Genomic DNA, 14693 nt, shown 5'->3' on the forward strand with positions numbered 1-14693 from the left:
AAACTGGACTTGAATAAACCCACAGACATTTATTATAACTGACTAGTGTATAAATGTTATATTCCTCACTCACAAAAATGAGGATTACAACACGAAAATTAGTCTGGCTGTTAAAAATGAAGGAAAAGTTAAGTAGCATTTTGTAACAAAAGTACTGTAATAAAACTGTCATTTTCAAAACAGAAAAACTAATACTCCAATGGTGAAATCTGAAGCCAGTAGTTAGTTTGTAGTTAATATTTACGATACAACAAATTAATATCATACTCTATAATACATTAATTGGAGTTAAGAGTTTGGGATATACATTACAAAATTAAATTTTATACAAAAATTAATTATTCCAAATAGTTCTATTTTTGTACATAAATTCTTCTTTGTGGTTTAACAATTGCAGGCTTTCCAGATTTCAACTAAGACAATTTACTCCTGATAATTCAAAAGCCATTTATTGACCTAAATGTATTTCAAATAATCCGATGACTTTGAAGTGAGATTTCAGAGAACAGCAGCCCTCTGCATGCTAATATGTTAATTGATTGAATGAGACATTGTTTAGTCTTTCAGATTGCTTGATTACTGTGGGTCATGATGAAAGTGTATGCGTTCTCTGCTAGTCACATCCTTGTATCAGAGGAATTGGAGAAATGCTTTCAGTTGTTTAAAGAATAATTATCAAAGTCAGTTTGTTTCACCACATGACTGTAACAATCTGGTAGCAACCACCCTTCCGTTGAAATGAACAATGTTGTGACATTTGTTCTGATCACAACATGACTCATAAAATGGAAATTGTTTTGTTGCAAATGAAAGTTTGGAAAATGTGATCTTTTGTGGAAAAAATACTTATGTGACAGACAATAATGTGAAATTCTGGCATCTAAGTTGTATGACAAGTGATGAGTTGTACTCCTACGATTCAGCTTTTCCTAATACTACAACAGTGAGAAGCTGATCCGAGGTCCTTTCCACCTCAGATTTTGTTTTCCCTAAAAAATGAACAATAGAATTTGATAATATTGTACTTGGGAAAACTGAAGAAGCAGAGATATTAATTTTGCTTTCTCCTTCCAACAGTGCAAAGCTGATCATAAATTTGTCTTGGCAGAGCACATGGACAAGATTAATAGGTAATTTATAATAATGGATGCTATTCTTGTATTTGGACTTAACTGTGTGCCACTGCTAATGTTTAGGACTTATATTATCCTACCTCTTCAGAGATTATTTTTAAACTTAAATTCAACTTTGGCATATTTAGCATTGATTGCTGAATATAATCAATTATCTATATGTTGTATAAAAGTAATTCCAATGCAGTGTTCTTTGGGTAAATGTTAAATTTTAAGGAAAAGACTTGTCATTATTTAATTTTTGATTTGTTTATCTACATGGAGAAAGGTGTAGTATTTTTAGTATGAATTTAGTATTTTGGTTTCCCTCTTCAACTCCATTTCAGCTTTTCTTCAGGGATAACAGCAAAAAGAAAAACACTGTTTACTCAATTTAAGAGCAGATGAATGTAAGAATTTATAAGCAGTAATGTTTTTTCTTTCTGTTGGTATGGCAGTACAGGATCACACAACACAATTTAATGTTGGTTCATTGTACACATTTTTCAGCTATATCTTTTTAACCTATGAAATATCATAGAACTCAGTTGTAGATCTTTTCATGCCTAATCTCGATGCTTCTTGGTAACTTCGTAATGAAACGTGTCCTTTTGTACGGCAGGAGTTTTCTCTTTTCACTTGAAGGATAAAGCTTTTCAGTAACTCGCAGGTCGCTGCAGTGACCTGCTTTGAAAACTAGGATGACCAGTGATTTAGATAATCAATGTAGCAATGCTATCTTGATAATCTAATTACAATAAAGGCACTTTGAATTGTTACACAAAACATCCAGATCAGAAATTTCTTAGTTAAATCCCTGGTCTCACCTGAATTTGCTGTTCTTGGCTGGAGCATCTGTGGAGGCATTATATTTGGCCTCATTCCATTCATCAAGGATGGGAAAAATCAAAGTTCCTTGTGGGAAGGGCAAGTTCTTCTTTGCAAAAACCAATGAAGAGTACAATTTAAACCCTGAAAGCTTGGAATGTAAGTACCCAACTTTTACAGCTTAATCATCGATCTTTCTTATATTCAAAGTATTTTTAAACTATTTCTAATTGCAAAACTATCAGGTTAACTTTTTAAAAATTCCACGCAATGCTGAGCTTAGTGTTTCACTTTAAAATAAATTTGCCCAATTAAAATCATAGTGAAGCCAATTGCAATGATCCACAGCATAATAGCTCAACATAAAAGTTTTGATCAAACATGATTAACCCATGCCTATTCCCTATAATGTAGGTAACATGCTGACCTTTTATTGACTGCTGGTTTTAAATGATGCTCATAGTCAACACAATTCACAGTAATCCTTGACTGCATGCAGTGGCTCAAAATTGAACTTGGGAACAACACTAAAAGCAAGCCTGGACTGCTTAACGGAGAGATGCACTGAGTCTGGAGGAGGTCCTGTCAGTTGTTCAAGGAAATGAATCTGATCTGGGAAACAGTGAAAAATGAAATAATGTGGAAGAGCACAGGATCCAAGGTTTTCAGATAAAGCACTGGAGGCCTTGGTGATGCAGCTGGAAAGTAGGAGAGTTTCCCTTGTGTCTGCAGGAGGCCAGGCACATGCCGAAAAGGCAATGCAAGGAGAGAGATTAATGCCAAGGGTCAAGCCGCAAGCACATAGATGCAAAACTGCAACAAGATAAGTGACCTCACATTGTAGTCAAGGTAAATGTATGTACCTTCAAATATCATATCCTAAAATCTGTATCAGTAACCTCAGCTACTCAAACCAGCTACTGCTCAAATCAATGAAATATTTCAAATCAGAGACACCACGTGCCCAACATCATACTCGTTTTTCTGTCATATGCTATACTTCACTGAGTGTTGTTGCGAGTTTCACTTCTGTAACCCACAGATTTTATACACTGCCAAATATTCAATCATGACAGGCGAGACAAGGTGGCTCAGTGGTTAGCAGGATCCCAGGTTTGATTCCAGCCTTGGGAAACTGGCTGTGTAAAGTTTGCACATTCTCCCTGTGACTGCGTGAGTTTTATCTGGGTGCTCTGGGTTCCTGCCACAGTCCAAAGCTGTGTGGGTTAGGTGAATTGGCCATGTTAAATTGCTTACAGTGAGCAGGGATGGGTAGGTTAGGTGGGTTAGTCATGGGAAATGCAGGGTTACAGGGAGAGGATGAGAGGTGTGGGTCTGGGTCTGGGTGGGATGCTCTTTGGAGGGTCACTGTGGATTCCATGGGCTGAATGGTATGCTTCCACATTGTAGGGATTCTGTAATAGCTACATCAGACGAGCAGATAGCACTGCATTCACTGGCATACTTGCCTCTCTCTTGCAGGACTAGGTGGTATACGACTGAAGTCAGAAGGAGCAAACCAGAGGAGTATAGGCACACTGCATTGGCTAAACCCCATGGAGGATATGACACAGGCTATTATTGGGATATCACGACTTCAGTAAAGGGGTTGAAACTATTTGGTCTGATGGTACCCTCATATCTGATCGTGCGCCTCTACTTCCCTTTCCTTTTATCTCTCTCTCTCTGCTGATTAGCAAACTGCACCTATGTAAGTGTGCACCTGTTATATTTCCTTGCCCACAACCTTTTCGTATATGTAAGATAATACAGACTGGCCAGCCAATAAAGGAAAATCAAGAAGACATCATCACTTTTTTTCTCACACTCAGCCAAAAGCTTAAATATGAGCAAAGAGCATATCTTAGAGGATTGATGATGGCAGAGTGGTAGATATGATCTATGTGGACTTTTGACAAGGTTCCTCATGGTAGACTGGTTAGATCACATGGAATACAGGGAGAACTCGCCATTTGGACCCAGAACTGGCTCAAAGGTAGAAGACAGAGGGTGGTGGTGGTGTGTTGTTTTTCAGACTGGAGACCTATGACTAGCAGTGTGCCACAAGGATTGGTGCTGGGTCCACTACTTTTCTTCATATATATATATAAATTATTTGTATGTGAACATTAGAGGTTCAGTTGTAGGTTTGCAGATGACACCAAAATTGGAGGTGTAGTGGACTTTGAAGAAGGTTACCTCAGATTGCAATAGGATCTTGATCGGATGGGCCAATGGGCCGAGGAGTGGCAGGTGAAATTTAATTTAGATAAATGTGAGATGCTGCATTTTTGAAAAGCAAATCAGAGTAGGACTTACACACTTAATGGTCAAGTCCTGGGGCGTGTTGCTGAACAAAGAAACCTTAGAGTGCAAGTTCGTAGTTCCTTGAAAGTGGAGTCACAGGTAAAAAGGGTAGTGAAGAAGACGTTTTGTGTGCTTGCCTTTGTTGGTCAGTACATTGAGTATAGGAGTTGGGAGGTTATGTAGGGAGGACATTGGTTACGCAACATTTGGAGCTGCATGCAATTCTGGTCTCCCTGCTGTAGAGTCATAGAGATGTACAGCAAGGAAACAGACCCTTCAGTCCAACCCATCCATGCTGACCAGATATCCCAACCTAATTTAGTTCCACCTGTCAGCATACGGCCCATATCCCTCCAAACCCTTCCTATTCATATACCCATCCAAATGCTTCTTAAATGTTGTAATTGTACTAGCCTCCACCACTTCCTCTGGCAGCTCATTCCATACACATACCACCCTCTGTGTGAAAAAGTTGCCCCTTAGATCTCTTTTATATCTTTCCCCTCTCATCCTAAACCTATGCCCTCTAGTTCTGGACTCCCCGACCCCAGAGAAAAGACTTTGTCTATTTATCCTATCCATGCCCCTCATGATTTTGTAAGCCTGTACAAGGTCACCCCTCAGCCTCTGACGCCTCCAGGGAAAACAGCCCCAGCTTGTTCAGCCTCTTCCTATAGCTCAAGTCCTCCAACTCTGGCAACATCCTTGTAAATCTTTTCTGAATCCTTTCAACTTTTACAACATCTTTCCGATAGGAATGAAATCAAAATTGCACGCAATATTCCAACAGTGGCCTAACCAATGTCTTGTACAGCCGCAACATGACCTCCCAACTCCTGTACTCAATACTCTGACCAATAAAGGAAAGCATACCAAATGCCTTCTTCACTATCCTATCTCCCTGCGACTCCTCTTTCAAGGAGCTATGAACCTGCACTCCAAGGTCTCTTTGTTCAGCAACACTCCCTAGGACCTTACCATTAAGGTGTATAAGTCCTGCTAAGATTTGCTTTCCCAAAATGCAGCATCTCGCATTTATCTGAATTAAACTCCATCTGCCACTTCTCAGCCCATTGGCCCATCTGGTCCAGATCCCGTTGTAATCTGAGATAACCTTCTGCGCTGTCAATTACACCTCCAGTTTTGATGTCATCTGCAAACTTACTAACTATACCTCTTAGGGAGGATGTTGTGAAACTTGAAAGGGTTCAGAAAAGATTTGCAACGATGTTGCCAGAGTTTAAGGGTCTGTGCTGTAGGGTAAGGCTGAATAAGCTGGGGCTGTTTTCTGTCGAGCATCAGACACTAAGGGTTGACCTTATAGAGGTTAACTAAATCATGAGGGGCACAGATATGGTGAATAGCTAAGGTCTTTTCCATGGCGTGATGGGTCCACAATTAGAGAGCATAGGTTTCAGGTGAAAGGGGAAGGATTTAGAAGGGACCTAAGGGGCTACTTTTTCATGCAGATGGTGGTGCGTGTGTGGAATGAACTGCCACAGGAAGTGGTGGAGCTGGTCCAATAACAGCATTTAAAAGGCATTTGGATGGTTATGTGAATAGCAAGAATTTACAAGGGATATGGGCTAAATGCTGGCAAATGGACTAGTTTAGTTTATGATATGTGGTTGGCATAGATGAGTTGGACTGGAGGGTCTGTTTCCGTGCTGTACACCCTTCAGTCTGTGAGTCTATGACAGATTACAGATAAGTTCTACAGGAAAGATCTTGAGTACAAGTGGGGTGCAGTGAGTGAGAGTTTTTTAGTGGGGACAATGGACAGGAGTTTACAAGTACAGCATAGGTTGCAGTAGGCTTTCACCACAGAGAATTCAGATGTGCACGTTTATGATGCAGGCTACAGAATAACAATACTTGTATGGTACTTTGAACATAATAAGGTTTCACAAAACAAATCACAGGAGCTTTATAAAGTTAAGTTTGATACTGTGCCGTGTGAGGCAACATTGGGGTAGCTGATCAAAACCGTGATCAATTAAGATTTTAGGGAGTATCTTTGAGAGGGAATTCCATGTTTTCGAGCCGAGGAAGCTAAAGCACAGCTGCCAGTCATGAAGCAACTAAAAGCATGACAACAAAGAGGCCAAAATTAGATGTGTGCATGCATCTTAGAGAATTGTGGGGCTGGAGGAGCTTAACATGATGGGGAGAAACAAGATCAAGGAGGAATTTGAAAACAAAGATGAGTATTTTAAAATTGAATTGCTTCGCCACAAGCTAGATTAGGTCTGTGAAGATATGGGTGGTAAATGATCAAGACTTGGTGAAAGGTAGGGCATAAGGAGTAAAGGTTTTGATGATGTTGAATTTATGGAGGCTAGATTGCGGAAAGCTGTACAGGAGTGCTTTGAAATAGTTAAGTTGAGAAGTAACTAAGGCATTGATAAGAGTGAGCAGGCCAGCAATGTAAGGCTTATGCGGAGTCAGACAATAGCACAGAAATTGAAATAAGCCATTTTAGTGATATTTGGATATGTGGAATCTCATTTTAGAATTGAGTATGTAACCAGGATTGCAAGTGATCTGGTACGGCACAGACAGTTGGAGTGAGAGGGGTGAGGTTTGTGGTGGGATCAAACACAGTGGCATCAGTCTTCCCAATATTTAATTTGGAGGATTTACTGTTCATCTAAAACTGGATATTCGAAAAACAGTCTGATAAGTTAGAGATGGTGGAGTGTTGGGAAATGTAGTGATTAAATAGAATACACTGGATGTCAGTTTGCTCACTGAGCTGGAAGGTTCATTTTCAGACGTTTCGTCACCATACTAGGTAATATCATCAGTGAGCCTCTGGACGAAGCACTGCTGATGTTTCCTGCTGTCTATTTGTAAGTTTGGATTTCCTTGAGTTGGTGATGTCATTTCCTGTGGTGACATCATTTCCTATGGTGATGTCATTTCCTGCTCTTTTTTCTCAGGGAGTGGTAATTGGGATCCAAGTCAATGTGTTTGTTGATAGAGTTCTGGTTGGAATGACATGCTTCTAGGAATTCTATTTGGTTTGTCTTCGGATGGATGTGTTGTCCCAGTCGAAGTGGTGTTCTTCCTTATCTATATGTAAGAATGCTAGTGAGAGAGGGTCATGTCGTTTTGTGACTGTTTGATGTTCATGTATACTGGTGGCTAGTCTTCTGTCCGTTTGTCCAATGTAATGTTTGTTACAATTCTTACACGGTATTTTGTAAATTACATTAGTTTTGCTTGTTATCTGTAGAGGGTCTTTCAAGTTCATCTTGCAGTCTTCAATGATTGTAGACACAATCTGTTCAACTTTTCCTCCCTTATGCAATCCCTTCATTCCAGAAATCAACTTAATGAACTGTTGCTGCCTTCAATGTAAATACATCCCTTCCAGAAATAAGGAAAGCAAAACTCTATGCCATATCCAACAATAGTGATTGTTCTAATTTCCTTCTTTTTGCCCAATATGTTTTTTGTGTCGTCTACAGATGCAAAAAACTGTTTCAAGCTACTGTCATTTCTTAATATTCCATTATTAATGCCCCAGTTTAATTCTCTAAAAGATTACAATGACTTTAGCTGCTCTCTTTTTTTTTATGTACCTGTAGAAGCTCTTACTGTCTGTTTTTGGTTTAGATTTCCAGCTTGTGTATTCATTTATATTGCAAGACTGAAAAGAACTATTAAATATCCAGAAAAATAAATTAGCGTTTGGGTTGCAATTTCACAAATGCCCTCTACAGGTGAAGCAAGACATCTCTTCTTTTATATTCCACCCCCTTGCTAATCAAGGTTAACCTTCTATTTGTCTTCCTATCATTTGCAATACTTGCATATTAACTTTGTATGTACAAGGACACCCAGATCTCAATGTACCGCAGTATCTCTCCACTTTAAATAATATTCTGCTTTTCTACTCTTCGCATCAAAGTGAATTACCTCACATTTTCCTACATTATATTCCATTAGCCATAATTTTGTCTACTCATTGTATATATTTCTTTGCAGACGCTCTGTGTGGAATTTCATGTCTTCCTTTACAGCATGTTTGCTTGCAGGGGCATTGAATAAGGTGGGGTGGTGCTGGCTTGTTGACACTACAGACCTGCCAACTCTGCTGCAATTAACTCAAGGCAACATCACACCGCTGCTGGTGTTTTGCAAATGACAATAAATTGTCACATGCTCGGAGACCAGAAAGCATATCCTTGTGTTTTCACCCTTAAATCCATTAATTCTCCTGATGTACTTTCTCTAATGATAGTGATTTTTGTCTTATTTCCTTTTGCCCTTCCATTCTCTTCTGTTTACATCAGTATGCTTTTTGTGTCTTCTACCATGAGGACAAACGCAAAATACTTGGTAAAAACTTCTGCCATTTCTTTATTTTCCATTACTAATTCTCCAGTTTTATTTTCCGAGAGACTCCACTAACTTATGTACTCTCTTCCTTTTTATATACCTGCACAAGTTCTTTCTGCCTGTTTTTATATTTCTGCTAGTTTATTCACTTACGTTGCAAGAACAAAAAGAACTCTTAAAAAGTACCTTCCAGGAAAAGAAATCAGTATTTCAGCCACTGCATTGGAGCTGAAAGCTACAGGGATTTTTTAAGAGGGCAAAGTGGAGAGCAGGAGTTGGATCTAGGCAGTGGTAGATAATAGACATCAGAGATTGGTTGCAGGTGAGCTGCAGGGAATGTGAGAGGACAGGTAATAATATCATAACAGCAGATCTCTTGGCATCAATAGCGGCAAGCACCAAGTGATTACTGTCATTCTAATAGTCTTTATTTACTGTCATTCTTGGTTAGTTTCTTAAAAAAAATTCCCAATCTGTTGGCCTATTACTAATTTTTACAGTATTGTATCCCTTTTATTCTAATTTTCTATGATAAACTATTTTCATTAGCCGCACAAGATGCAACTTTCTCATAGTCCATCTTACTTATTCAAATATACCTTTGTTGAGTGCTGAAATATCTGCCCGAATATCTATTACTGCTTTTTTACCATCTTAATTTTACCTTGAGCCAACTTTGGTTTGTCATGTCAGAGATCTGCTGTATCTTTTTTCATGTGACTGTATCTTTTCTCATGTGGCTGCATGTCTGTCATGGATCACATGCTGCACACTGAATGTCTGTCATACACTGGAGTCATCAACCATGTTGTCAGTAGGATCATCCATTATCCACCTTTTAATTTCTCAAGTGATGGCTTCCAATAATTGTCACAGTTGACTGCTGCAGAATGAAGACAGCATAACTGATACCAGGGTGCTAGGTATTATTCTACGTGATTCATTGCTTGTGGTCACATTAAAGTTGGTCTGTGAATGTTGAAATCCTTTTTGTTCTTTCTTAAGTCAGATAGCACCTGTGCAGTTGTATGCGTGTATTTCTGGGAACCCTGCATCATGGAAAAGCCTGCATTCATAGGAAATATGTGTGGTCACTTAGCATGCTTGTATCTGACAAACAACATTAAATGTAGTTAGCTCTCATAGAAGAGAGCGCCTTAGCAATCTCCCTCTTGTTGTAGCAGATGGCGAACCAGAAGCTGTTGCGAATATCTGTAGCTACAATCTGTGAGTAACCAGGTATATTAAACGTTTATGGCAGTTGTCACTAGTAATGAAGTCCTTATCCAGTTCTGAAGTTCTAGATACATCTGAGGAGGAGCCAAATTTCACTCCTTTACTAGAGTTTAGATTATCAAGTTATTCCCTGACAAGCTGAACAGGTATGGCCTCTTGGTAATAATACCCAGTCTTGTGAGTATGCTCATGAGAGAACAATTTCATGCAGAAGCATGTAATGAGCAAGCAACTTCTTAGCATGAGCATACTCACAAGATATTCCCCCTTGGACAGCATTATGATTTGGAGAATAAAGCTGCACAAGGAACTAAAAATGAGGAAGAAGACTGGGAATTATTACCAAGAGGCCATACCTGTTCAGCTTGTCAGGGAATAACTTGATTATCTAAACTCTAGTGAAGGGAGTGAAATTTGCCGCCTCCTCCCAGCAAGTAACCTGTAAGTAATTGATTAACTCTTTTATTGGTAGAGCTGAATGGTTCTTCGTGCTGCTTAGCATATGTTTAGCTGTGTGAGTTTAAGAGAAAGCTATAGTTAAGTGCCCAGCTGAAAAATGGCAGCACAGCTTATGTTGCATATTGTTTGACATCATATTCTGCCCACTCTCTATACTTCCAGTGGGCATTCACTGTATGTGTTCATTGTAGATATAATTTTTGAGCTGATTTTGTGAAGAAATATTCAGTTATGTTAATTAATCATGTAGAAATAGGGCTTCATAGTTTCCAAAGATTATCTACAGTAACCTTTAAAACTTTAGATATCAAAACAACTCGCTATTATAGTTTTTTTCAGATCATTGGTCCATTACAATATGGACTTTTTACCTGCTTATGTTTTCCAGACTTTTTAAAACCAACAGTGTTGAAGAAATTCTACAAAATCTGATGGAAGATGGTAGTCCATTTGCACTGCAAAATTTAGAGGTATGTTACTTTAGATGGACAGAATTTGAGCATTGTATACAGTTAGTAAAAGCCACAGCGGTATATCAATTTTCTTGTAATTTAAAACTAATATTAAGCTATAATGCATTCAATCAGATGGCCTACCGTTACACTGGGGGCAATCCTCTGGAGATAAATATTCATTTCTGGATCGGAACTTTTTAAAGCATTCAATAATTGTTTCTTTGTATATTGTGAAATTAAAATATAAGAAGCATTACTGATTTTGGGGAGAGTTCAGTATGAGTCCTATACTTTTCACGATTTAGTTACCTTAGTTCATATCAATCATAGGAACAGGGGGAAGTCAGTCAACCCATCAACTCTGCTCTGCCATTCATTTAAATCATAACTGATCATCTACCTCAATGCCATTTTCCTTGCGATCTCTATATGCCTTGCTGCTGTTAGTCTCCAGAAACGTATCAAATTCTGTCTTGAGCATCCTCAATGACTGAACTTCCATAGCCCTGTAGGGTAGAGAATTCCAAGGATTCACCATTCTTTTGAATGAAGAAATTCCTCTTCATCTCAGTCTTTAATGGATTGCCTGCTATATGAGATTATGTCCTCTCTTTTAGTCTAGTTATTGCTGGGATTACTGAGTTACTTTATACCCTTGCATCAGTCATGGTTCCTCCAAGTCATGTTCAACTTGGAGAAGTACTGATTCAACAATTTGCATTTCTGTAACACATTTAACGTTGTGAAATGTTATCAGTTATTTATGTGAGAGAAAGTGGGAAGAAATTTAATAGATTTCAGTGGTAGTTTGTGTGGTAGAGGGTGTGAAGGGGCAAGCTCACTTCAATGTGCAGCACTGCTGGAAAATTTTCCCACCTGAATCACTTTTGAAATGCAGTCAACTATTGTTATGAGAGCAAATATGGCAGCTTTTGCACAGTGCATAGATAACAAATAATTAAAGACTAGATAATCTGTTTTTGATGCATAATGGAAGGCAAAAAGTTGCTCACTGCTTTTCTTTGAACAGTACAATGATAAAAGATATCTAATTGACTAGGAGAATAAAGCTTTGCATGCATGTTCTATCCAAACGACAGCACTTACAATCATCAATTTATTGCTTCAATTTGACACTGAAGTGTTGGCATATGTGATGTACTAAAGCTCATAGTTGAGCAAGAACTTCCTGACTGGCTCTGACTCAGAAGTGAGAATGGTGCAATGTGAGCCAAACTGGCAGTAGGAGATAATGTAAAAATGTTAACATATTATTTGAATTATTTATGTTTTCTTCAGTGGTAGTGCAATATATTTGGTAGCACAATTAGTATGGGTTCAGAAGCAAATTCAGAGAATAGTGGAGAAACAGCATATCTGGTAGCATCTGTGGAGACAGAAACAGATTTAATGTTTTAAATCTGGTATAGCTCTTCAGAACTAGTATAGAATAAGGTTTGGATGTAAAAATAAACTTATTTCTACTGTTCTATCACCTTAGAAAATACGACTGAAAAACACAGAGGAGCAGGATTATTGTTGGTTTTGTAAACCAATATTTTGCAATATCTTAATTTTGAAGAAATTTGGTGTGCCCACTAGAGAAGTAAACATACCTGACTCTGGGGGGGGGGCGGGGGCAGCTTATTTTAAACACAGTTGAAGTGGTACCATTGAAAGGACTAGATTAATGACATTTCTGTTACCTCCATTAGCAGCTGGACCAACTGTATATTTGCTGATCCAGATTTTGGTGCACGTCCATATCACCTTCCATCTATCCTCTAGATTGGTGCACTGTGAATAAATTCCTTTGCAAAGCAGATAATCTTTGGAACAGTTCTGCAACAAAATAACATAATCTGCTTGATCTGCTGCCAAAATAACATTCTTATTTGATGAATCCCATTGCACTGCCAGAGGCAATGGGATGACTGAGCACTGTGATGTCTTCAGTAAGTGGATCTACTCTTAATTGGTGCAAGTGAGATGTCTTTCAACAAAAGGTAGGCAATCGTAGATAGAAGAATCTTAATGGTGTACTTAGAGCTTTACAGTTATTAACATTACCAACATTATACAGTAAATAATGGGGTGCTGCTAATACACAATTCAGAATGATTGTGACCAAACCCAGCTTTCATTAAAATTACATTCTGTCTGGTCCCTAATCCCATATGGTATCTGGTTTTTTTAAAAAGATAGTGAGGAATACATATTGACACTTGCAATCAACAATATTCAATTATCAAATGATTCTACCTAGCTTACGGTAGTGACTATTGGTCTGGTCTAGCAACTGAAGTATTCATTGGTTAATATGTTTTCACGCTGATTGTAATACAAAATCTGATGTGTCTAATGATTTATTAGCTAGCACTGGAAAAAATAACCATGAGGATGTTGGATTATTGTAAAACTCCAATAAGTTCATTGATATTTTTGGGGAAAGAAATCTTCCAGTTGTATTAGTTGGACAAGTGTGTGATTTTAGTCTCACTTAACACTTCTCTCCTACACACCTCCCCCCGCCTCCCCAATGTCCTGCCTTCCCCAAAACAAAAGGTCAGTTTGTGGAAGTTATTGGGAGACAAAAAATATTGTCTGGTCAATATTTCTGCGAACTAATTTTGCTTTTAAACCTCTTCTCTACAGCTAACTTATAGTTGCACGTGGTGACTTTTCTGAAATGGCCATTGTGTCATTGTTCAGATATGCGGAGCCACAGACTGTAATTCAATGTAATCAACAGGCAAACTGCCACCTCTATTTTCTCTGGTCACTAGCATCCCGTGACAAGAAAGTTACAGTAGAACCAACAACTACAGCAACTACAGTTTAACATGGTAAAATATTCCAAGGCATTTCACAGGAAATGATCCAATAAAATTTGACACTAAGCCATAAAAGAAGATTTTAGAGCTAATGACAAAGAGAGCTCAGTTTTGGGGAGCATCTCAAAGATGGAAAGTGAAGTAGAGCATTTCAGAGAGGGAATTCAAGGGCTTAACACCTCAGCAGTTAAAAGTAGATCTGATAATGGTGCAGCAATTAAAGTCAGAGGTACACACAGGCCAAAGTTGGAAGAGTAATGATAGCTTGGAAGGTGAGAAGGCTGGAGGAAGTTACCAAAATAAGAAAAAAATAAGACCATAAAGAGATTTGAAAACCTGGCAAAACTAAAGTCTGGATCCACAAACATGCTTGGGGATTCAATCCCTTTAAAAATGTACTGGTGATAATAAGTTAGGTTTCATATGTAAACAACTTCTGTAATGCTGACATCAACACACATGCATTTCAAAAATGGAAGAAAGCACCATTGAAGTAATTATTTGGTGTGGTTTAACCTTTAGCTGGAATGTTAACAATTTTAGCCTGGGAATAATAGCCAACTCTGTTTCACTGTAAAACATGAAAAATTGTTTTTTAGTCTTTTTGATCAAATCTATGCATCACTGGATAGCATTTGTACCTTCTGCACTCTTTCCTTATGGTGTAAGTACATCTAAATTGTAATTACAAAGGGGCTTTCAAGAATTTTACCCTGCAACGGTGAAGGAATGGCAATTATAATTCTTTATTAACATGGCATGGTTTGGAGGAAAAATTGCAGACAATGATATTCACTTGTATCAGTTGCCCCTGTCCTTCTAGGTGGTAGCCAATATGGGTTTGGAAGGTGCGGTAGAAGGATCCTTTGAGAAGTCATGAATTGTGGCTTGTGGATAGTACAGGCTGCTGCTATTATAAGTCAGTGATGGAGGGATTGAAGATTTAAGATGGTGATTGAGGTGCCAGTCAAACAACAATTTTGGCTATGGATTATGCCAAGCGTTTTGCATGTTGCTAAACCTGCATTTATCAAGGGACCTGGGGAGATTCTATCACAAGCCTGACAAGTCAGGCTTTGGACAGGCTTTGAAATTCAGGAGCTGAGTTACAGAAT

At 38.4% G+C, this 14693-nt stretch overlaps 1 protein-coding gene across 2 annotated transcripts in view; it reads left to right on the plus strand.

Moving 5' to 3' along the window:
- Window positions 1–14693, plus strand: part of hibch (3-hydroxyisobutyryl-CoA hydrolase) — a 122067-nt gene that overhangs the window by 98067 nt on the left and 9307 nt on the right. For both annotated transcript variants that reach the window (XM_072578989.1, XM_072578991.1), the window contains exons 10-11: window positions 1078–1130; window positions 10678–10759. In XM_072578989.1, the coding sequence (XP_072435090.1) occupies window positions 1078–1130; window positions 10678–10759 (135 nt within the window). The remainder of the gene's footprint in view (window positions 1–1077; window positions 1131–10677; window positions 10760–14693) is intronic.

Source organism: Chiloscyllium punctatum, chromosome 10, assembly GCF_047496795.1.
Source record: "Chiloscyllium punctatum isolate Juve2018m chromosome 10, sChiPun1.3, whole genome shotgun sequence".
In the NCBI taxonomy this organism is placed as follows: domain Eukaryota; kingdom Metazoa; phylum Chordata; class Chondrichthyes; order Orectolobiformes; family Hemiscylliidae; genus Chiloscyllium; species Chiloscyllium punctatum.